The 22704-nt window shown below is 42.4% G+C and overlaps 1 protein-coding gene across 1 annotated transcript in view; it reads right to left on the bottom strand.

The window, feature by feature from the left end:
* The window catches only part of KPNA3 (karyopherin subunit alpha 3), a 51442-nt gene that overhangs the window by 7035 nt on the left and 21703 nt on the right, over positions 1-22704 (bottom strand). The window contains exons 2-13 of the mRNA XM_075851783.1: positions 22647-22691; positions 17281-17370; positions 15295-15324; positions 12958-13010; positions 12733-12828; positions 12460-12545; positions 7864-7950; positions 7415-7584; positions 6414-6458; positions 6123-6254; positions 1309-1437; positions 561-665 (exon numbers count right to left, since the gene is read on the bottom strand). Coding sequence (XP_075707898.1) covers positions 561-665; positions 1309-1437; positions 6123-6254; positions 6414-6458; positions 7415-7584; positions 7864-7950; positions 12460-12545; positions 12733-12828; positions 12958-13010; positions 15295-15324; positions 17281-17370; positions 22647-22691 — 1068 coding nt within the window. The remainder of the gene's footprint in view (positions 1-560; positions 666-1308; positions 1438-6122; positions 6255-6413; positions 6459-7414; positions 7585-7863; positions 7951-12459; positions 12546-12732; positions 12829-12957; positions 13011-15294; positions 15325-17280; positions 17371-22646; positions 22692-22704) is intronic.

Raw genomic sequence — 22704 nt, 5'->3', positions numbered from 1 at the left:
TTCCCGGCTCCTATTATAGAAGCACAAAGATGGCAGACCTGGGGGCAGTCATTAGGCCCCCAGACTAACATGACAACTATCGACACCACACAATCGCTTCGGATGGGGGGGGGGGGGGGGGGAGGTTGGGCTGTCTAAGTGGGCTGCCCCCTCTTCCTAATGGCTGATGCCGTGGTTGCTATTGAACGTGGCATCTAAGGGGTTTAACAAGCGGTATTGTAATAATCTATGATCCCATACGTTGCAATGAAGTGTCGGCGGTAACGTGCAGCCAAAACGTGCATCTTATGGAAAGGGCCAAGCCCTATGACCAACTTCACACTTTCCCTCCTGGCTGCTGCCGTATATATGCAGTGGATGTTGGGAAGGGGCTAAAAACATTCCGCAGACATCAAGACAGCAGCAATACCAGCTAAGAGAACAAATTCAATGACGATGGATATGCACAATGAAGTATTGTCCCAATACTTGTTCTAATTAGAGAAGGTCTCCGACTTATTTGCAGAATTGAGGCGTTACGGTCACTTTAATGCACAGCTGCATTGCAATAGCAGACTCACCTTGGCTAGCTGGTGTATTATCATGGGGATTAGTCCGGCATCAATAACAGCTTGAACCTGTTGCTGATTCCCAGCTGTGATATTGGATAGGAACCAAACTGCTTCCTAAAAGAAAGAAAGTACAGACTATTTAAGGGGTTGTCCAGTTTAGAAAATCCATTTTCATATACCAGATTTGGTAAATTCTGAGTAAATAGAGGTGGTCACCAGTACGGGACCCTCATCTGTTGGCCAGAGTACAAAGTGATTACAAAGAGAGTCTCTCACTCTGGAGGACCTGTCCTGTCCTGTATTACACAGAAAGTACATAAATCTGTAAGTGCACTGTGTAATGCTTAATTATCCATGTGGTGGTGCTGCAGGGAAATGCAACACTTACTACCAGATATTCAGATCACCGGTTACCACTGAGGTCCCAGCAGGAGGACCCTATGTGATCAGCTTTCAGACTTCTGGTCTTTACATTGCAGTAATAAATCAGCTCAAGGGAATCTAAAGCTGGCCATACACTTTAAATAGCTGTCAGCCGATGAACGTTTATAGAATATGGACTGCTGTTTATGGCAACCTGGCATCGGAGCCCCCCGTTATGTCCTGTAGATAATATATGTTTGTGGAGGGAAAAGCTCTTTAACGGCTCATTTCACTTTCAAATATGTTTTTCACTTTATGTACATTCTTTATGAATATATGTAACAAGGACTTTAGTGTATATCAATATATTAAACATTAACAATGAAAGTAATACCTTGTTAATTTTCTCTTTAGGATGGGTCAGTAGATTTTGAAAGTGAGCAAGAACGTCACAGTTTAACACCACTTGAGTCTGTTCATCTGTGCCAGTTACTATATTACCCACAGCTCTTAACGCTGCCGTCTAAAAACAAAAAACACACAGAAATAAGGAATTGTGCTTGCAGTCAATAGATCAACACATAAGCAGCAACTTATACGTAACATGAATAATCAAGAAAAACGGTTAAAGAGTCACCAGATTATAAGTGCCCTATCTCCTACATAATCTGATCGGCGCTGGAATGTAGATAACAGCAGTGGTTATTATTTCGAAAAACGATCATTTTTGAGCAAGTTATGAGCAATTTTAGATTTATGCTAATGAGTTTCTTAATGACCAACTGGGCGTGTTTTTACTTTAGACCAAGTGGGCGTTGTACAGAGGAGTGAATGACACTGACCAATCAGCGTTCTACACTTCTCATTGTTCCAGCCCATTGTCTTTCACTGCACAATCACACTGTGCTGTGGATCATGCTGGGCTGGAACAATGAGAAGTGTATAACGCTGATTGGTCACTGATTGGTCAGCCTCATACACTCCTCTGTACAACGCCCACTTGATAAAAAGTAAAAACACGCCCAGTTGGTCATTAAGAAACTAATTAGAATAAATCTAAAATTGCTCAAAAATGATCGTTTTCAAAAATAAAAACCACTGCTGTTACCTACATTACAGCGACAATCAGATAATGTAGGAGATAGGACACTTATAATCTGGTGACAGAGCCTCTTTAAGATAACGAGCATGAGAACCTTAGTGATATCCTGGGCTTTTCACAACAAATACCAAGTTTGCAATATTAGGCCTTGTTTACACAATGCAGATTTTGCATGCAATTTTTAAGACTTTATGTTGCATGAAAGAGGGGAGACACTCTAAAGTCTTCCTTTATATAATTCTTCTGTTTTGGTTCTGTTCCTAGTTTTAGCTTAAAAAAATGCATGCGAAAATCGGCATCAAATCTGCACTGTGTGAACAAGGCCTTATAGAGCGACTCCCCAAAATGCAGTTTTTCGAAGTCCTTGAACCAGTCAATATAGAATCATATGATTAGTATATTCTGCACTATGTGGCACTGATTTTCTTCCACTAAGGCTAAGTGCACATCTCGTTTTGTGCATACGTTTGTGGTATACGGCGACGTAGACTTTTTAAAGTTACCAAAACGAATGCATTTGTAACAGATCCTTTTGTTTTTTGTACAAGTCGTATACATTTATATATGTTTATCTCCGTTCTTACTTCCAAAAACCTATACTTTTTTTGTTCTTGAGCTAAATCAAACTTTGTAAAGTCAAGATTTCCCATATATGGTGACAAAAACGAATACGTTTTACGTATGCAAAACGTTGGGTTTAAGACGGCATACGTCGACCATATGTCGCCATTGACTTCAATACAAATAAAAATGTTTCTGTGTGGTATACGTTTTGGGAGAGTACTGAAAAGCGTAAAAGGCTATGCTTTTCAGGACTTGGAGAAAAAAAAAAAAAAGAGATAGAACGTAAGCTCACAAAACATGCACAAACGACACTATTAGGGCATCCGTCCTGACCATAGAGACCAATATACACGTTGTGGTACAAGTTTTGACACTTTTTTCATGTCAAAACGTGCACGTCAGACATACAGTAAAAACGAGAGGTGAACTTCGCCTTACACTGCATGCAGCGGTCCTGAATTTTATTTACCGTATTTTTCAGACTATAAGACGCAACCAAGTTTTAGACAACAGAAAATTGTAAAAGTAGTAAAATATGAATTTTTTCTAAGAAAAAAAATATTGGTTAAAAAAAAACAAAAAAAAAAACTTGTTCAGTTTCACCACATTCTGAGAGCCATAAATTATATTTTTCATTGTTTGAGGGCTTATTTTTTGCGTGACGAGCTGTAGTTTTTATTAGCACCATTTTTTTGGTACATACGATTTATTTGATCACTTTTTAGTGCATTCTTTTTAGCGCTATGGTGCCCAAAAGACAACGATTCTGGAGTTTTAAATGTATTGTTTTTATGCCGTGCACTGTGTGAGTTAAATAATGCTATATTGTAATAGTTTTGGACTTTTACGGGCGCAGCGATACAAATTTTTTTATTTTTATGATTAACGTATTTTTTACACTCCTGAAAATGTATCTAACTTTTTTTTTTTCCTTCTTTTTTTACACATTTCATTAGGTTCCCCTAGGGTACTTGAACCAGCGATCATTAGCTTGCTGGTACAATACATGGATGATTTACGAAAACAGCGGTACTCGCTGAGCTACACGCTTTCCGTAACTCCCATAGTAGTGAATGCCAGTTAGAGAAGCAGCGTAGCATGCGAGCTACGCTGTTTCCGTAACTATTCAGTTCTATGGGAGTTACAGAAACTGCGTAACTCAGCGTGTTACCAAGAAGTAGCCGGAAGCCGGCGGAGACGGGTAAGATCGGTGGAGCTCCCAGAGGTGGGACCTGCATCTGACATTTATATCCTGTGGATATGTCATAAAAGTTCTTCATGGAAAAAACGCTATAAATGCCGGGTTCGCTATTGACCGTGGCATTTAACTAGTTAAACGGCCAGGAACAGTTATCTAGTTATCTGACAACCAAGTGCAGCGTGCATGGTGTGGCAGCAAAATGTATAAAACCCATCACAAAATGAGACAATGCTGAAGGGTCGTTCAAGAGCTGCCACTTGAAATTTCCCGGGACCAGAGTTTGGGAGGACGATTGCTGTTCCTGGCATCCAGCTGAAAAGGACATTTTGGAGGCGTATTGTAAGCGGTCAGTCGGTCAATAAGATGTTCTCCGCCAATGAACATCGACAGGAGTATTCTCAACACAGCTGACTGGCTCAGAGTAGCGAATATACAGCTAATATCTCCACCAGTGTTCGGACAATTGCACACATCTCCAGTAAGGTCCACATTTTTTATTAGTCAATACCGATATAGGACGACGTAACACCATCCCATATACCGCGACCTGTGCGGCTTCATTCACTTCTATTTATGGCTCTCAATGTCAGCTGGATGCGATGCACAGTATATAGCACGACAGCTCAGCGATGAATAGTGAGAGCTCTGAGAACCCACTAATATAACCCTTTATGGGAATCTTACAGGAGCTTAAATGAAGCTTAACCCCTTAATACCAAAGGTGTTTTAAACCTTAGTGACCAGAGCAATTTTGGCAGTTTTGCTATTCACAGATGTAACGCAGTATAACTCTGTATGTGTTTTATGTATCTATCTGAATTTTGCACTGTTTTCTTGGGACATGTTGTGCTTCCTTTTTGTGGTATATATGTATATAAAATGTATTGAAATATATTTTTTCATTTATCCTGATCATAAGGACACCTGACTTGGAGGTGTAGTTTATTTTTTTTGACCAGAAATATAGTATAAAACACAAGTGCCCCTTTTTTTAATTGCGCACTAAAATGTCTTAATTTCGTTTTTTACACCATGGTATTAATGTATGGGTAATGGACTTGAAGTCCAATAAATAATGGTAAAAACACATTGTGTTCTACAAACTAGACACTCTAAAGTCTATGTCTAGCGGTTCAATTTCCGTTTTAACCCTTCACACTTTTTACAGAATTTGTCCAAACTTGGGCCAAAAAATGTAAATTGCTTTTTTTTTTTTTTACAAAAGTGTCACTTTTCTTAAGCCATTTCTAAACACCATATGACATACTGGTAAAAGTGACACCTTTCCACATTCTGCTATTTCTCCCGTGTACGGCGATACCGAATATGTGTGTCTAGTCTATTATATGGACCCGTTAGAGCGGATTTTAGGGAACCACGCTATATTTGCCGTGGTACTGCAGGTCATTTTGACACGTATAAATGTCCTGCTAATATTCTATAGGGGTATAGTGAGTATTTTTAATAGGTGGAAATAAAAAATAGGTTTTTCCAGAAAATACAGTATTGCTGCATCTTTACAGTGAAACATTATCCAATAAGCAACCCTCCCTTTTGGTTCTCCCTACAAAAACAGTGTGAAAGTAAATGAGTTAATAATGTGGGTAATATCACGGTCTTTGCCTTCATAAATTCTAGGCGGATGTGTAGCCTGTACCGCTCTCACAGAGCTGGTAGATTTTAACCCCATATTTTGCTCTGGTTCTCACAGTGATCACATGAACGGAGACCACTGTTATTGGTCTTCGATCATCACTCTGAAGCCAAGGCTGTTGCTATCAGCTTCAGAAGCAGATTACCCGATGCGGCCCCCTCCCTCCCAAACCACTCAGATGTGGCGCTTGCTATTGAGCGCCGCATCTGAGGGGTTAAAACTGATCAGAGACCACTGCTAGTGGTCTCCGATCGTTGCCCTGAAGCCCAAGGCTGTTACTAACAGCCCGGGCTTCAGGAGATCCCCGCGAAAACCACTCCGATGCGGCCCCCTCCCTCGCAAACCACTCAGATGCGGCACTTGCTATTGAGTGCCGCATCTGAGGGGTTAAATAAGATTGGAGACCACTGCTAGTGGTCTCCGATCGTTGCCCTGAAGCCCGAGGCTGTTACCAGCAGCCCGGTTTTCAGCAGCACCCCGCACGACGCGGGGAAAGTTCTTCTGAAGTGCCGACGTGAAAAGCCGACACTTCAGAAGAACTACCCTGAACGGCCGACGTAAACACACTATACGCCGGTCGTTAAGGGGTTAAAACACATTAATATAAATCCACAATACAAGTCGCAATTAAGACAAGACTTCAGTTACATAAAAGCGCTACATCACATAACCAGTGCAAATTCTCACCTGAACTTTTACTTCCTGATGACTCAAAAGTGGTACCAAATACGGCACAACTCCGGAATCTATCACCATCTGTATTTGTTCATTGCCACCGTCCGTAAGGTAAGACAGAGCCCATACCGTATCCACTAGAATCTAAAGAAGGGAAAAACTTATATTGACAAAATGGCACAAGCAATGAAACAAAATCTATAACCTAATAAAGGCGTCAGCTGGGAACAAGCAGTAAAAACAGATTATAAACCGACTACGACAAACACACCGTCATGCTAAAGTGAATAATAATATACTTACATTAATGTCTGTATGGTATATTAGGACACAAAGGGCAGGCAAAATCTACAAGAGGAAATAAAACAAATCTACATTAGGTACAGATTGAAATCGGGTTGGAAAAAAAACAAAAAAAATGGAAGTTGCAAGCAGAGGTGGCAATCTTAAATGTTATGGAGAGGGGCACTCACAAGCTATACACAAATCCATATACAACAGCTTCTGTCAAGGAGTCCAACTACTTCATTAAAGGGGTATTCTAATTTCAGTAAATTAATGTTAGTTCTATAAGAAAGTCCGTTTTCTAATATACATTCTCTTTCAATTTCTCAGTTTTTGTTTTTAAGATCTCTGCTTGCAGTCACTCAAAAAGAACCTTGAACGTTTACTTCCAGAAAACAAAAAAAAAAATCAGTTCATGGTCATGTGATGGAGACAGGGACAGGACTGATTACAGTTTAGGAGTAATTCAGACGGCGGAAACCACGTTAGAATCAGTGCTAAGAAACGCCCCAAATCACTCCCTATTGATTTCAATGAGAGGCAGAGGCTTTTTTCCCCCAAGGCGGCTTTGGGCCGCCCATGGAAAAAAAAGCAGCATGCTCTTTCGAGCGGCTTCCGCCTCTGACCGCCCCTTTGAAATCAATGGGAGGCAGATATAGCCTGCTGCGTACATTTTGGCCGTTTGGTTTTTGCATTAAATTAAAAAAGGCACAAGAAAAAAAAAAAAAAAAAAAGGAAGAAAGACAAAAAAAAGCATGCATGGAAAAAAACGTTGTGTGAACACCCCCTTACAGTATGTGTATCAGGAGCTCTGTCTTGTATCGAGTCAGGCACCTGTGTGTCCATCACATGACCATCGAGTTTTATCCTCTGGGTGATACAGAAGGTATATTGGGAAATTGAACCACTTTTTATTATACAAAAAGCTAAAACTGGAAGTGCCTATAACTGTGGAAAACATTAGGATACAGAACCCGGTTTATAAAAGGATTAAAATCATCGCTTTCCATTCTTATTACCTCCTGCACAGTCTCCATTGGCGGTGGAGGGTCCTTATTCCTGCACAGATTGACAATGACCCATGTGACGTTCCGGAGGAAGGTGATGGGGATGGAAGGGTTGATGAAGGACAAGAGCGGTTTGACAACTCCAAGTGAGATGACATAATCTCTACACTGAGGTCCATCACCTACAGAAATGAAAGGGTTTCAAACAAATTTTGCATTAAAAATGTAATTGGAGAAAAATAAAAAAGGGGTGATCTTGAAATGTATCCATGAGTATCATTCCCTAAATGTCCTAAAAAAATGGGGTTAAGTTGTCATATACTGTACACAACGGCTGGGGTAGAACAGCAACAAACTAGGACGTACTATCTAAATTCCAAATTTATATTACAGTAACTTTAGGCACAATTATCTGCGCACCAGTTTTTATCATCATATTCCATGCACAATGAGATTCTTACCAATTATATTTCCAAGTGCCCAGACTGCTTGTTCACAGACATTTTGATGCACGGAATGAAGCAGCCTCAGAAATAGGGGAACAGCGTCTGTTCATAGGAAAGAAAATCAATGAATGACATTTACAGAGATCAAAAGCAAAAAAAAAATCAACCATCAGGACAGCAATATCACAGCGGCAGAGCGATGTTCCAGCAGCGACACAACCGCCCACTGACTGCACTCCTGAAAATTGAGCAAGCGATTGTGCATACATGGCCACATTTATACTAAAACTAGTCCAGGCTCATACTTCTTACCAGTGGAGGGTCCCAGATGCCGCCTGCTGGACTTTTAGAATATATCATCGGACTTTCGGAGTGGATTTTGCAACAAATATGCAGTGTGTGTTCGGGGCCTTATAACTAACTAGGAGGTCCAGTGTTAGAGGCTGCCAACCGGCTTCCTCTACTGTGCTAACCATGAGGACAGTAAGGCCCTGTTCACACAGTTTTTTTTGCAGGCAGAAAATTCTGCCTGGAAAAATCAGCTCCCCTTTTATTTTTTTAAAGTGGTTTTTCACCCCAGGCGTTTGTTGCCGCAGTTTTTTTTACCGCTTTCTTTAACCGGCAAAGGAAAAAACCACGAGCGTTTTTTTTTGCCATAAAACGCGTCAAAGAACGCTGCGGCCGTTCGCGTTTTCTTTTCCCGTCTCCGAAGTTTCGATATAAAAGTACACCGAGCATTTAGTTTAAATCGGTCCATATTTCGTGTAAGTAAACTTAACATATACCCTTAAAGAAGGCAATGCTGTTTGTTAGGCCATATTCACACAGCTTATGAGCCTTCAGTCAGATGTATACGTCGAAAGTATTTCCCAGTGTATACCTCTGTATAAGCTTTACAGCAGCATGCTTCGCACATAGGGTCCCATATTTTTTTTTAATGGTGTCTCTAAATGGAACATACGCAACTTCATAAAGTATCAAAAAATTATTTAAAAAAAAAAAGTCATCCTCAAGTCGGCCTCAATTCCTTGTTCTCAGTAGGAGAACTGGTGAGCACAATGTGAATGGGAGGGCCGGAAACAGCACAATGTAAGTGCAGGCAGCTACAATTTTGATATTAGGCCATTAGCTCATAAAAATGCATTTTTGATCAACACTTAAAAGGGGTTTTCACATGTAGGACATATCCACAGGATATGTCATAAATGTCAGATAGATGCGGGTTCCAGAGGACCCGCATCTATCTCTAGAACGGGGCCCCCAAATCCCTCTTCTAGCTTTTTGTGCTCACGCTGCCTCCCGGCCACTTTCTGATTGCATGGTCGGGAGTTACAGAAACAGTGTAAGTCGCTGAGCTATGCGGTTTCCGTAACTCTCATACTTATGAATGGCAGTTACGGAAGCAGAGTAGAATGCGAGCTATGCGGATTCCGTAACTACTCAGTTCTATGGGAGTTACGGAAACAGCGTAGCTCAGCGAGTTACGCTGTTTCCGGAGCTCCCGACCATGTAATCAGTAAGTGGCCGGGAGCACAAAAAGCTCAGATTAGTGGGCCCCGTTATAGAGATAGGTGCGGGTCCCAGAGGTGGGACACGCATCTGACATTTATGACATAGCCTATGGATATGTCATATACAGTTAGGTCTAGAATTATTTGGAAAGTGACACAATCTTCATGATTTGGGCTCTGCTGCCACCACACTGGATTTGAAATGAAACAGATGAGATGCAATTGAAGTGTAGACTTTCAGGTTTAAATCAAGGGGTTGAACAAAAATATCCTGTGAAACGTTTACGAATTGCAATCATTTTTCTCCACTGCCGCCTCATTTCAGGGGCTCAAAAGTAATTGGACAAATTAACATTACCATAAATAAAATGTGCAGCGGTCTTCAGTTGTTGCTTGTTTGTGGGTCTTTTTGTCTTAAGCAAGTGAAATGCAGCTCGATCGGGTTGAGATCTGGTGATTGACTTGGCCATTGCAGAATATTCCACTTCTTTGCCTTAAAAAACTCCTGCTTTGCTTTCGCAGTATGTTTTGGGTCATTGTCCATCTGTCCTGTGAAGCGACGTCCAATGAACCTTGCTGCATTTGAATCTGAGCAGAAAGTAAATCCCTGAACACTTCAGAATTAATCCGCTGCTTCTGTCTTCAGTCACATCAATAAACACTAGTGACCCAGTGCCTTTGGCAGCCATGCATGCCCATGCCATCACACTGCCTCCACCATGTTTTACAGAGGATGTGGTGGGCTTTGGATCATGAGCCGTTCCAAGCCTTCTCCATACTTTCTTCCTCCCATAATTCTGGTACAGGTTGATCTTAGTTTCATGATGTTCCAGAACTGGGCGGCTTCTTTACATGTTGTTTGGCAAAGTCTAATCTGGTATTTCTATTTTTGTGGCTGATTAATGGTTTGCACCTTGTGGTGAAACCTCTGTATTTGCTTTAATGAAGCATGTCTTTCATTTCTCTTTATGGTAGACTTAGATACTGATACACCTACTTCAAGGAGAATGTTCTTCACTTGGGTAGATGTTGTGAAGGGTTTTTCTTCATCAGGGAAAGGATTCTGCGATCATCCACCACTGTTGTCTTCCGTGGACGTCCAGGCCTTTTGGAACACCAGTGAGTTTTTTTTTCTTCTCAAGAATGTACCAAACTGTTGATTTGGCGACTCCTAACATTTGTGCTATCTCTCTGATGGAGTTCTTCATTTTTTTCAGCCTAACGATGGTGTTTCACTTGCATTGAGAGCTCCTCTGACCTCATGTTGTGGGTTCACAGCAACAGCTTCCAAATGCAAATACTGCACCTGGAATAAACTCCAGACCGTTTACCTGCTTAATTGTTGATGGATTAATTAGGGAATAGCCCATGCAGCTCATTAAATAGCTTTTGAGATAATTGTCCAACTACCTTTGGTCCCTTGAAAAAGAGGCAGCTACATATTAAAGAGCTGTAATTCTTAAACCCTTCCTCAAATTAGGATGTGAATACCCCAAAATTAAAGTGGAGAGTCTGCACTTTAAGCCCATATTGTTTATATAACTATATATTCAACATGTTTTGGTAAACCGCTAAAATGCCAAAACTTGTGTCACTGTCCAAATAATTCTGGGCCTAACTGTATGTCCTTAATGAGAAAACCCCCTTTAAAGAGGACCTGTCACCTCTCCTGACATGTCTATTTTAGTAAACAATTACTGAGATTATTTCCTAAGAACACTGTTGAGCCGTTCCTGTTATTCCTCCTGCAAACATATGAATAAATTGACAACTGGGTGTTACTACGCCCCTTGTCAAAGAGGCGTGTCTCACTGTGTAGTTAGCACCGCACACCCCTACTCAAAAGAAACCCTTTTTTCCAGTTACCCCAAAAGTGAGAGTATAAATATATATGGAGCGGCTGCAGTCCGCTATATGAGCAGACAATATACTCACACGATTGGAGTAACTGGAAAAAGGGCTTCTTTTGCCTATGGGCATGTGGTACTATTATTAATTTGTCCGTCAGTTACCTGGGTCGAATTGCTTGACAATATCAATCTGTGTAAGGACACACCCCAACCGGTAACACCCAGTTGTCAATTTGTTCATAAATTTCTAGGAAAAATAGGAGAACAGTACAACAAAAAGAGTTCTAAGAAAAGATGCTCCAGAATTATTATTTCATGAGGAATACAAGTATTTACTACAACAGTCACGTCAGGAGAAGTGACAGGTCCTATTTAACCCTTTTTATGACAAGTCATTGATGCCCTGTATCCAAGTCAAATTTTCTATTTCTGATATGCACGTCTTTAAACGATAATCTCTTTGCAACCACTTTGAATATTACAACTATTTTTTACAAGACTTTTGAGGCTTTAATTTTCTAGATTAGATAAATAAATTCCATGTGTTTTATTTTTATTATGAGCAGACAAATCACTAAAAATAAAAAACAAACAGCCAGCACTTTTTGGGATATATTACCCCCCACCCTCTCGCACGCACACACACGCCACTCCTAGGGTGAGCCCCTAACATTACTATCCATATATGTACAGAGTTGTCAGGGGCACCCTCTAGGAGAGGAATCCCCAGCCAGAGCGCTCTGATCTGTCTGAGTTTCCGCTCTTAGATGGAGCTTAGGTGGCTACCTCCGGGGGGGGGGGGGGGGGGGGGTGGCGCAACGTCGGGGGCTTCCTCTAGGAGCAGAAGCCCAAGCTAGAACACTGACTGGGGATTCTGTTCCTAGGAGCTTAGGTGGCGCTATATACAGGCAGGTTTAGGCTATCTACAGGGGGGTTGTGTATTACAGCAGACATGAGAGTGCAGCGCTTACACTGAAGCAGCACTGCACTCATTAAGCCCCTGTTCCAGTATGCCAACATTTATATACGTGACAACTGTATAGGGCATCGGCAGTTGTAACGTATATGGCTGTCGTGAAGAGGTTAATTATTCTAGCCAGCTACAATTTTATCAATTAACTTTGTGACTGTTAAGGAAAGTAAATGATTAGAGATATAAAGATATGATATAACTTCAGCACAGAAACTTAAAACCTAAAAAACTTCAGTATCATAACAGTAACAACAAAAGTTTGCAGCGTAGTACTCACTGGACTGGACCACTGCTTGGGTTTGCGCAGATGTTCCTGATGCAATATTGGTTAATGCCCAGGCAGCCTCAAATTGTAAAGAAGGACTGCAAAATAAAATATATATATATATATACACACACATTTTTTTTTTAAATTATACGGATTTATCTCAAAGAACAATAGGATTATTGTTTTATTACCCATAAAGCTTTAGCCAAGGTCTGGTTGTAAAATTAAGGAGGTGAAAATAAATAATTAAAATAAAAAAAATTAAAAAAAAGCAACACTTACTTATCATCCGCCTCTAAACATTTCACCAGTATGGGCAGAATCCCAGATTTGATGAGATCGTCAATTGGTGGATTTCGGTCACTTGAAAGCAACTTTCTGAAAATAGAAATAGCACATGGACTATCACTGCAGAGAAAATGACTTACCACTATGTCAGGAATCGGGACACCGGTCATTTTCACCAGCCACGTTCTATACGTAAAAGACGCAATACATTGACTTTACCTTGCAGCCTGTACAGCACTCAGTTGAGTTGTTGGATTATCACTGGTAGCATTCTAAAATCAATGCAGAAAGAGTCAAGTGAAACCGTGCAGACCGGTATAATAATAATAATAATAATAGCCCTTAATAATCTACTACATAGTGCCAGATACTGATCCAATTCTACATAAAAAAACATCTCTGTACATTTTACCCATAAAATCTCTTCATGAAGTTATAAATACAAGCACGCATTGTCGATACTATCTAAGCCATTATTCACACAACCGGGTTTCCCGGCTGGGGAACACGGCTAATGGGGCTATTCACACGACCGATTTTTTGACGGCCCGGGAAACCTGGCCGTCAAAAAATGGGATATGCCCTATTTTCGGCCGTTTACCAGGCCGCCCGGCTCCTATAGAAGTCTATGGGGCTGGGTAATACACGGCCATCACCGGAATGTGTCCCGAGTGATGGCTGTGTCTTCCGTCGCTCGCGCGCTCTCTCCTTCTCCTCACAGTGCAAAGTGCATGTGAGGAGGAGGAGGGTCTTTTTTTGCTACCTGTAGGAGTAGGAATCCCCAATCCCCTGCTGGGCATTGGGGATTCCGCTACAGGAGAAGTGAGTGACTACACTGTCCATATATGGACACAGCGACGTCACTCACTTCTGAAGCGGAATCCCCGACCCTGTGGCCAGGGGTTCCTCTACAGAAGAAGTGAGTGACCACACGGTCCATATATGGACACAGCGACGTCACTCACTTCTGAAGCGGAATCTCCGACCCTGTGGCCAGGGATTCCTCTCCAGGAGAAGTCAGTGATTACACTGTCCATAAATGGACATTGAAGTCAGTGACTTTTCCTGGAAGGGGGCTGGGTGGCATTACCTGCCAGGGGGGCTGTGGCATTATCTACAGAGGGCTGTGTGTGGCAACAAATTTAAATGAAATTCATCCGATTTTAAAACGGATAGGGAAAAAAACAGATGCAAAACGGGTCAAAATCGGCTGTTAAAAACGGCAACACTGCCCGGAATGGATGCAAAAATGGATGCGACACTCGGACCCTGTCGTGTGAATAAGGCTGGGTTCACACGACAGGGTCCCGCCCGAGCGTCGGCCGGTAAAATCGGCCATTTTGCCCGGCCGGTTTGCATAAAGTTTTGTATCCGTTTCGGGCCGGGCAGATCTGGGCAGTGACATCAGGGGAAACTCCTGAAGGGGAATCCCCATGTGTTCGGGGATTCCGCTTCAGGAGTTTCCCCTGATGTCACTGCCCAGATATGGACAGAGACATCAAGCGCTCTGTCCAGGAGCGGAATCCCCGAAAACACGGGGATTCCGCTCCTTCAAGGAGCTAAAGTGGGGCTAGCACATAGAGCGGGGAGATACCTCCCTGCTCTGCTATAGTGGCGTCGCTACAGTAGTAGCAGCCGCAGCAGCTGCTAGCGGCGCCATGGAAGGTGTCGCCGGGCCAGGGCGCTTTTAAAACAAGCAGGGGAAGGGAGCCAGCGCAGTGCTCCCTCCACCTGCTGTACACCCCGGCCCTGCCACACAGTGTACAGCCAGTCGTCCGACTGGCATAAACTCCTCCTCACATGCATTCTGCGCTGTGAGGTGGAGATTGAGCGCAAGCGACGGAAAACACGGCCATCACTCGGGACACATCCCGGTGATGGCCGTGTATTACCCGGCCCCATAGACTTCTATGGGAGCCGGGCGGCCGGGCACCCGGCCAAAATAGAGCATGTCTCATTTTTTGACGGCCGGTTTTCCCGGCCGTCAAAAAATCGGTCGTGTGAATATCCCCATTAGGGGTCTATTAATCCTAATGCAGCCGGGTGCCGGCAGATTTATGAACGGCCGGCACCCGGCTGGGAAACCCTGTCGTGTGAATGAGGCCTAAGGCCTAACATGTTCTTCACCTTATATTTATTTGGATTTTATAAAGCTTTACATACTACGATTATGCAAACATATATACTATACACATATAACCTACAAAGTAACAAAAAGGGGTAAAAAAAATATATATATTTAATGTTGCTCTTGCAAGTCACAGAAATTGTGTCATATTTGGAATCACCTCTTGTGGGCCCTCTGAACAACAGAACAATGGTACCTAGGATCCCACAAAGGGCTGAGAAGAAAAATACCACTATTAGGGGATGTTGACGTGTAAGATTTATTGCAAAAATGAAGATTCGGTCCATACATATAATGTTAGGAATAGTCACAGAAATTTCTGCAACAAATCCGCCACGTGTGAACATACCCTTCCTTAGAGGTCAAGGAAAGTTAGATGATGGACTAGGCCCAAGACCTTAAGCACATAGAATCACAAACAAACATACCTGTAGTATTGCTTCTAGTGTTACATTTTGCTGCAATGGAAACAAAGTTGCGTTAGCGTGTGCACATAATTAGCATTTTGTACAATCACAATCAGTGCAGTAGATTTTATTAATTCGATCTAATGCCTTGAAATAAATTGCATACTGACAGGAAAAGTTTGAAAACTTTTTTTATTTTTTATTTTAAATGTTTTTACTTGGTACCGGTCACTATAAAAGGCTTTTTAAATTTGAGCATCACCGTAATCCCCTAATCCTTTACTAGTGAGCAATAACCCACAATGATAAGATATTCGTGGCAGAGCCGCGCCGTACATCCTCTAGCACTATTATGGGTCCCACTTTACACTTCTACCAATTCCATGTGTAGTTCCTCTAGGTGGCAAACCCATATTTAATGTAAACTGAAGGCTAAGTGAATATATTTATTAGCATGAGAATACATTCATTAACCCTTCATTTTTTTCCTCTTCGCTTTCCAAGGGCCATACATTTTTTTTTATTTCCATTGACATAGCCGTACGAGGGCTTGTTTTTTATTGCAGGACGAGTTGTCGTTTTTAATGGCACCATTTATTGTAAATTACAATGTTCTGAAAAATATTTTTTTTCAGGTTTTGCTTTTTCAGCATTCACCACGCGATAAAAATGGCATGTTAACGTTAATCTGCAGGGGCAATATTGTCACAGCAATACTAAATCTATATATATATTTTATGTTGAACAACTTTGACAAAAGAAAAACAAATTATTTTGTGTCGCCATAACTTTATCTTTCTGTTGACGTAGCAGTGTGATTGGCTCTCCCCCTTTCTAACGGCTTAGAGCCCGCGTTCGCTATTGACTGTGACATCCAAGTAGTTGAAAAGGCAGGATCAGAGTTCTCTGATCCTGGCAGTTATTGCGAGGTGTCAGCTGTAGCACAAAGCTAGCTATTGTACAGTAACGCCATGGTGCGTGAAGGGGTTCATCAAGAAATCTACTTGTCTGATTGATGGCAAAACAGATTGGGAATGCCCAGAAAAACAGAGAATATGATGGCACAGGAATTGTTATTGGTCATGTGCTATGATCAATGTAGGTGTAGACATGGTTGGCAAACAAGGTTGCGGTTAAAGGGGTATTCCCAATTAGACATTCTTGGCATATCCACAGGATATGCCATAAATGTCTGATAGATGCAGGTTCCAGCTCTGGGACCCACACCTACATCGAGAAAAGGGGTCGTCTGGTGTCGGGGCCGCAACGGATTCCAGGTGGGGACTAGTGGAGGAGGCGGCCGTGCATGCGAGCGTGTCTACAAATCTGTGGCATAGGAGTTACGGAAAGAGCTCAGCGGCTGTTTCCGAAACTCCCATTAAACAGACCGGAGACAGCCACGCACATGTGCAGTCCTCTCTCCGCTAGTCCACGCCTGGACAGCGGCTGCCGTACCAAGCGACACGCGCTCTCAATTTAGATGTGGGATCCCAGAGCTAGGACCCGCATCTATCCTGTGGATATCCCATAAATGTCTAAGATAGGAATACCCCTTTAATGGGGTTTTCCCACCAAATCCACAGGACATGCAATAAACTATCGGAAGAATGGAGTTCATTGGACGCTCTTTTGGCCAGGTGAAGCAGCACCTGGCCACTTTACCCAAGGTGGAGGTTGAATTGAGAGGACTACATACATGTTTACAGGTGTTGCAAAGAACAGACAAAATTCTGCCCGTTTACATAACTCCCATAGACTTCAGTAGATACCCACCTCTCCATTCAAGCTCACCCCGGATGCGGCAACCATCTCACCTGGTGAAAACAGGGTCAGGGGACCCCCATACTTGCAATAGGTGGGGGTCCTAGAGGACACCCATCAATCAGACATTTCTGGTGTATCCTTTGGATACGCCAGAAATGTCGATAGTGGGAATAGTCCTTTAACCTACATTTAGCCTAATTGCAGTCACTTTCTAACCGATACCAAACTGGATATTACACATACCGATTTAAAGTCTCCATCTACATCAGAATCTTCTAAACTTTCTTCTTGGGGAACATTTCTTTTTTTCAGGAGATGCTCGTCCCTTTTGTTCTGAAAGCAAAACGAGAACCTGAAAATGGCGTAGATCATGTAATGCTGTGTGGACACAAGTCACAGCCCAACAGGTGCAAGCAGCAAAGCGACAACATAATATTTATAAGAGCAAAAAAAAACTATATGTCATGTTGTGAAAACGCTGCAGAAATTCTGCACTGAGAATCCTGGTGGAATTTCTTTAGGCCCTGTTCACACAGAGTTTTTTGACGCGGAAAACGCGTCGGAAAACGCGCCAAAAACGACCCAAAATGACTCCCATTGATTTCAATGGGAGACGGAGGCGTTTTTTTACCGCGAGTAAAAAAAACGCCTCGCGGCAAAAAGAAGGGACATGACCCTTCTTGATGCGGTTTCCGCGTCCAAAACCGCATTGAAAGCAATGGGGACACGTCAAAAAACACCTCAAACTAGTGAGGTGTTTTCTGACGAGTATATTGCCGAGTGTTTTGGAGGAGTTTCTTGCAGGAGTCGTCTCCTGCTGCTAGTCCAGCCCAGCAAGGGGCTGTCATTTCCTGTCTGCTCGTGGAGCCTGAAAAACATCGTGGACAGAACTCAGGGATACAGAAAACCGAAGTCCTGCATCCAAATCGAATACAAGTAAGTGCAATTGCTCCTATCCATACATGCTATACATGTATGGAGCTGTGCATTTTTTTTTTTTTTTTTATTTTTTTATTTTTAATTTTGTTATGCAGTTGTTCATGTATGTCATCTCTTTTTTATTTAACATTTCAGGAACAGAAATGACGACAGCAGAGGTATACCACCGAATGGACATTGATGTTGGGAAATTGATTCAAGAAGTAAGTATACTTTTTTTTTTTTTTAATGTGGGCCTGTTCACATCAGCGTGGTTTCCGTTGAGGGGTTCCGTCGGTGCTTTCAGTCAGGGGAACCCCTCAACGGAAAGGCAAGTGTGAAGTGGTGACAGATCCGTTGCTAATGGTTTCTGTTTGTCCCCGTTGTGCAAAGGGTTCTGTCGTTTTGACGGAACCAATACCGCAGTGTAGGGAATCCCATTAGCAACGGATCCATCAGCATTGAAGTCAATGATGATGCAAACAGAAAACAATGTTTTTTTTAATGTGGGCCTGTTCACATCAGCGTGGTTTCTGCTGAGGGGTTCCGTCGGTGCTTTCAGTCAGGGGAACCCCTCAACGGAAAGGCAAGTGTGAAGTAAGTTCCGTTTGCATCACCATTCATTTCAATGGTGACAGATCCGTTGACAGAAGGATGTCAGGCTGGGTTCACACGACCATGTTAAGTCCGTAATGTACGGAACGTATTTCAGCCGGAAGACCCGGACCGAAGACAGTGCAGGGAGCCGGGCTCCTAGCATCATAGTGATGTATGACGCTAGGAGTCCCTGCCTCGCTGCAGGACAACTGTCCCGTACTGTAATCATGATTACAGTACGGGACAGTAGTTCCACGCAGAGGCAGGGACTCCTAGCGTCGTACATCACTATGATGCTAGGAGCCCGGCTCCCTGCACGGTCTTCGGTCCGGGTCTTCCGGCCGAAATACGTTCCGTACATTATGGACGTAACATGGTTGTGTGAACCCAGCCTCATGCGTGTGAAAACCTCGGCAAAAACAGCCTGAAAAACCGCCTGGAAAACCGCGTCAAAAACCACATCAAACATGAAAACCTCCAGGGTCAGTTTTTACAGGAGGAATTTTCCTCCTGCAAAAAACTCCGTGTGAACAGGGCCTTAGGGTGCAGTCACGGGTGGCCGACAGTTTCAGAAATCAGTTCCATTCAGATGAATGAAACCGATTTGGAGTCTCAGAAACATCTGCAACAAAATATGCCGCGTGTGCCTGCACCTTAAGGCCCTGTTCACACGGAGTTAAAACGGTCAAAATTGCCTCCTATTGAATTCAATGGGAGGAGTTTTTTCCAATGAGCAAAAAAAAATAAAAAAAATAAATGCTTGCGGGAAAAAGAAGCGACGTGCCCTATCTTGAGGCGTTTTCCGCCTCAAAAACACCATTGAAATCAATGGGAGACGGAAATAAACGCGTTTTTAGGCGCATTTTTACGTTTTTCGGCAAACAACGCTCGCGGTTACTCCCTCTGTTGAAGAAATAGCTTTAAAAAAAAAAATAAAATAAAGAAAAAAAAAAATCGCAGCAAAAAACGGGCGTGGTGCAAAACCTACAAAAAGACTCTGCAACAGTTAGGCCCTGTTCACACAAATTCCACAGACATTAAACAATCACTAATAAAGCTATGGTGTAGAAGACGCATGTCCGTAGAAACTGGACCTGTCACGCAATAAGTTTATATAGCTCCAACCTTAAAGGGAATGTGTCATGTATTTAATTTTTGTTTCATTAGTTAGATTTCGATGTATACAATAAATGATAAATAAGTGGTTTGCTGTTTTTTGTTTTTGTATGGTGTAGTTATACATTTTTTCATTTGTCAAACCTTCCCAGGGGGCGGCCATAATAGAGGCCCACATTTCCTTCCTGTACTTCCTGCGTAGTCAGTACAGCAGGGTCTATGCACCTGGGGTACAGCTCCTCCCGCAGAGACATGGGGAGATGAACTGTGGGTGTATAGCATATAGTGTGAATATCCTGCCGTATCTAGGCTTCCAGTAATATAGAGCTGTCATTTACTTGCCTGCCCCTCTGAGAACGAGGATTCTCCTCATCATGTGTCTATATATACAGAAAAGCTGACAAGTGAGCAACAGAGAACAGGAAGTGTCCGCTGTTTGTGACTGCCCTAGTGGCCAGTGTGAAAACTAATATTTGAAGATTTTTATCTTTAGGTGGATAGTTACATATAATTAAAAGACTAAATTTAGTTCTTTTTTTTACAGAAAGGTGTATAATAAAAACATTTCTAGCAAGCAGTTTTGTTTCAGGGTGCTCAGATTTTTTTGCTCAGGGCTAAAATGACAAGACAACGGTGTTGTCCGGGATTGGGGAAAAAAATAAATAAAATCTCTGTTGTATTCACTTGAATAGGGGTGAGTTGCAGTATCAAACATAACCCAAGGACAAAAAAGAGTGCGCTGTTTCTGGGGACAAAACGCAGACACTTTATTTCTAATCTTGAACAACCCCTTTGAATAAAAGATCTTTATTGCTGTCATTTTGAGGGGGTTTCCATGATGACATGTATACCCTCTCTTAGGATAGCCCATAAATGTATGATCAACAGAACGAAGGGGCTATGGAACTTGCTGTTGGGGGTAAACGGAGGAGGAACAATTGACAGTATGCAGCTCCACCCCCCACAATACCAGAAGTGATCTCAATTGCTTGGGCAAAGTGTTGCCGTCATTACACCTCCCATAATTGTGTGCTGATGGGAGAAGCGGCTTTCCCTGCCCTCACAGAGAACATAGGTCCTGTTAAAGATACTTTCCAGTCCCATAAAATGGATGGCCTATCCTCAGGATAGACCCATCAATATGTGATCGGTCGGGGTCTAACTTCCAGCACCCATGTTAATCAGCTGTTCTGAAGGGGCCTCCGCGCTCGTGCTGCTTCCCCTTCATTTCTACTGCTGGTACTGTGAACCGTTGACACACTTGTGGCAGCGGTTCACAGTACTACAGCCTTCTCCCATTCACTTCAATAGGAGAAGGCTCTAATACTGCGAACAGCCGCTACAAGTGCGTCAGCGATTCACAGTGTGAGCAGTAGAAACAAAAAGGGAAGCAGCACCTCGTACGAGTGCTGTGGTCCCTTCATAACAGCAGATCGCCGGGGGTGCTGGGAGTCAAACACTGAACGATCACATATTGATCAATTTTATGGGACTGGAAAACCCCTTTAAGGTGTTAATATTAAACTCTAGGCAAAAAAATATAAATCAGCTTTTGGCCAGTCCCATGGAGTTCAACAACTACCAAAAGTTTCTTATGCTTTTTAGTACGGGTATCGACGTTGCATGTATGTAATATTAGAGTGCACACGTTTATAATCACATTTGGTTATAAAATAAATTGACTTACTGATGAAAAGAGGCTGAAATTTCGACAGATTATTAGACGCTCACAGTGCAATATATGACCAGCTTAATTACGGACATGGATTATTAGTGTAAGGGCGCACACAATGATTGCTACTATGCAGCGTAAACCAGTTTATTTAAAAGGGGTCGTCTGGTTTACAAATTCAATAGAAGAGAGTCCATCATTTATGGAGAGTGTCTCCATAGGGCCCAGCCAGTATACGCATTACATGGATAAGCCATTGATTTTATTGAGCGTTATGTACAGTAATGCTTTGTTTCTCCTGTGGTGGCGCTGCAGGGGACATGGACACCTGCTGTCAGGTTTCCCAGATTACAACCGATTGATGGAGGGCGATTAGCAGAACACCCTATGATCAGCTTATGATAAGTGAACTTTTCGAACAAAACAGGATTGTACAAAGCAGACAACCCCTTTAAGCAATGTTATTGTGGCCTTTAGTGCTGTAAAGAAAAATCCTCACAAACAGGTCTTTTTTTAAACAGGTTTTTTTTTCCAGAACCCGGGACATTCCTTTTTTGAAACAGGCCAGAAGATACCATAAAAAGGGCCGATGAGTTTACCAAATCAAGTTGACTGCAGAAGTGAAAGTCTTGTGCGAGGTCAACAGTACAAGAAATCTACAAACTGTCCTAAAGCTTGCCATACTGCACCATCGATAGCCATAACACGAAAAAGTCCCAAAAACTAATAAAGGTAGCCAAACATTAGATCGAGGTAACTAAATCTCGGCAGTAATCGGCTGACCACCTAATGTGTACGGGGGCCTTCCAACTCTCCCCTGATAGCTGATGTCAGGGGAGAGAAAGATCGGCAGTCGGATTTCAACCTACCCGATCCTTTTGTTCTCAGGGGAGAGAAGCCGCTGCCAAATGTGTCTGGCAGCGGCGGACTACGCTTTCAGAATACATGAATGCACGGCCGGTTGTACAAGCATTCGGCCAACACAGCTTTCATAATGTGAATGACCAACCTTAGTCTCTGTTCATACCCGACAAACACCAGACATAAGCAACACATGCATATATCTGCCATTTACAGGTTAAAATAAAACACAACAACATGTATGTGGCACAGTTTCCACAATATCCTTGTATTGAAAAGTGTAGACAACTATGCTGTCCGATACAGTTGAAATGTATGTTGCACATGTCTGGTCTATCACAGGTAATGGATATAATCACGTACGGTATATTCCTCTGGACGCAGCATGAGCTTCGCTTAAGACGGCATCATTAATTGATGAATAAAATGATATACTTTTAATTACCTTTCGTAGCTCTATGGTCACTTCATTTCTGTGTCTTCTCATAGTCTAAAAAGAAAGA

This window comes from Rhinoderma darwinii, chromosome 2 (assembly GCF_050947455.1).
Source record: "Rhinoderma darwinii isolate aRhiDar2 chromosome 2, aRhiDar2.hap1, whole genome shotgun sequence".
NCBI classification, from domain to species: Eukaryota; Metazoa; Chordata; class Amphibia; order Anura; family Rhinodermatidae; genus Rhinoderma; species Rhinoderma darwinii.
Note: the sequence above shows the minus strand (reverse complement) of the source record. Positions and strands in the feature narration are given on the sequence as shown.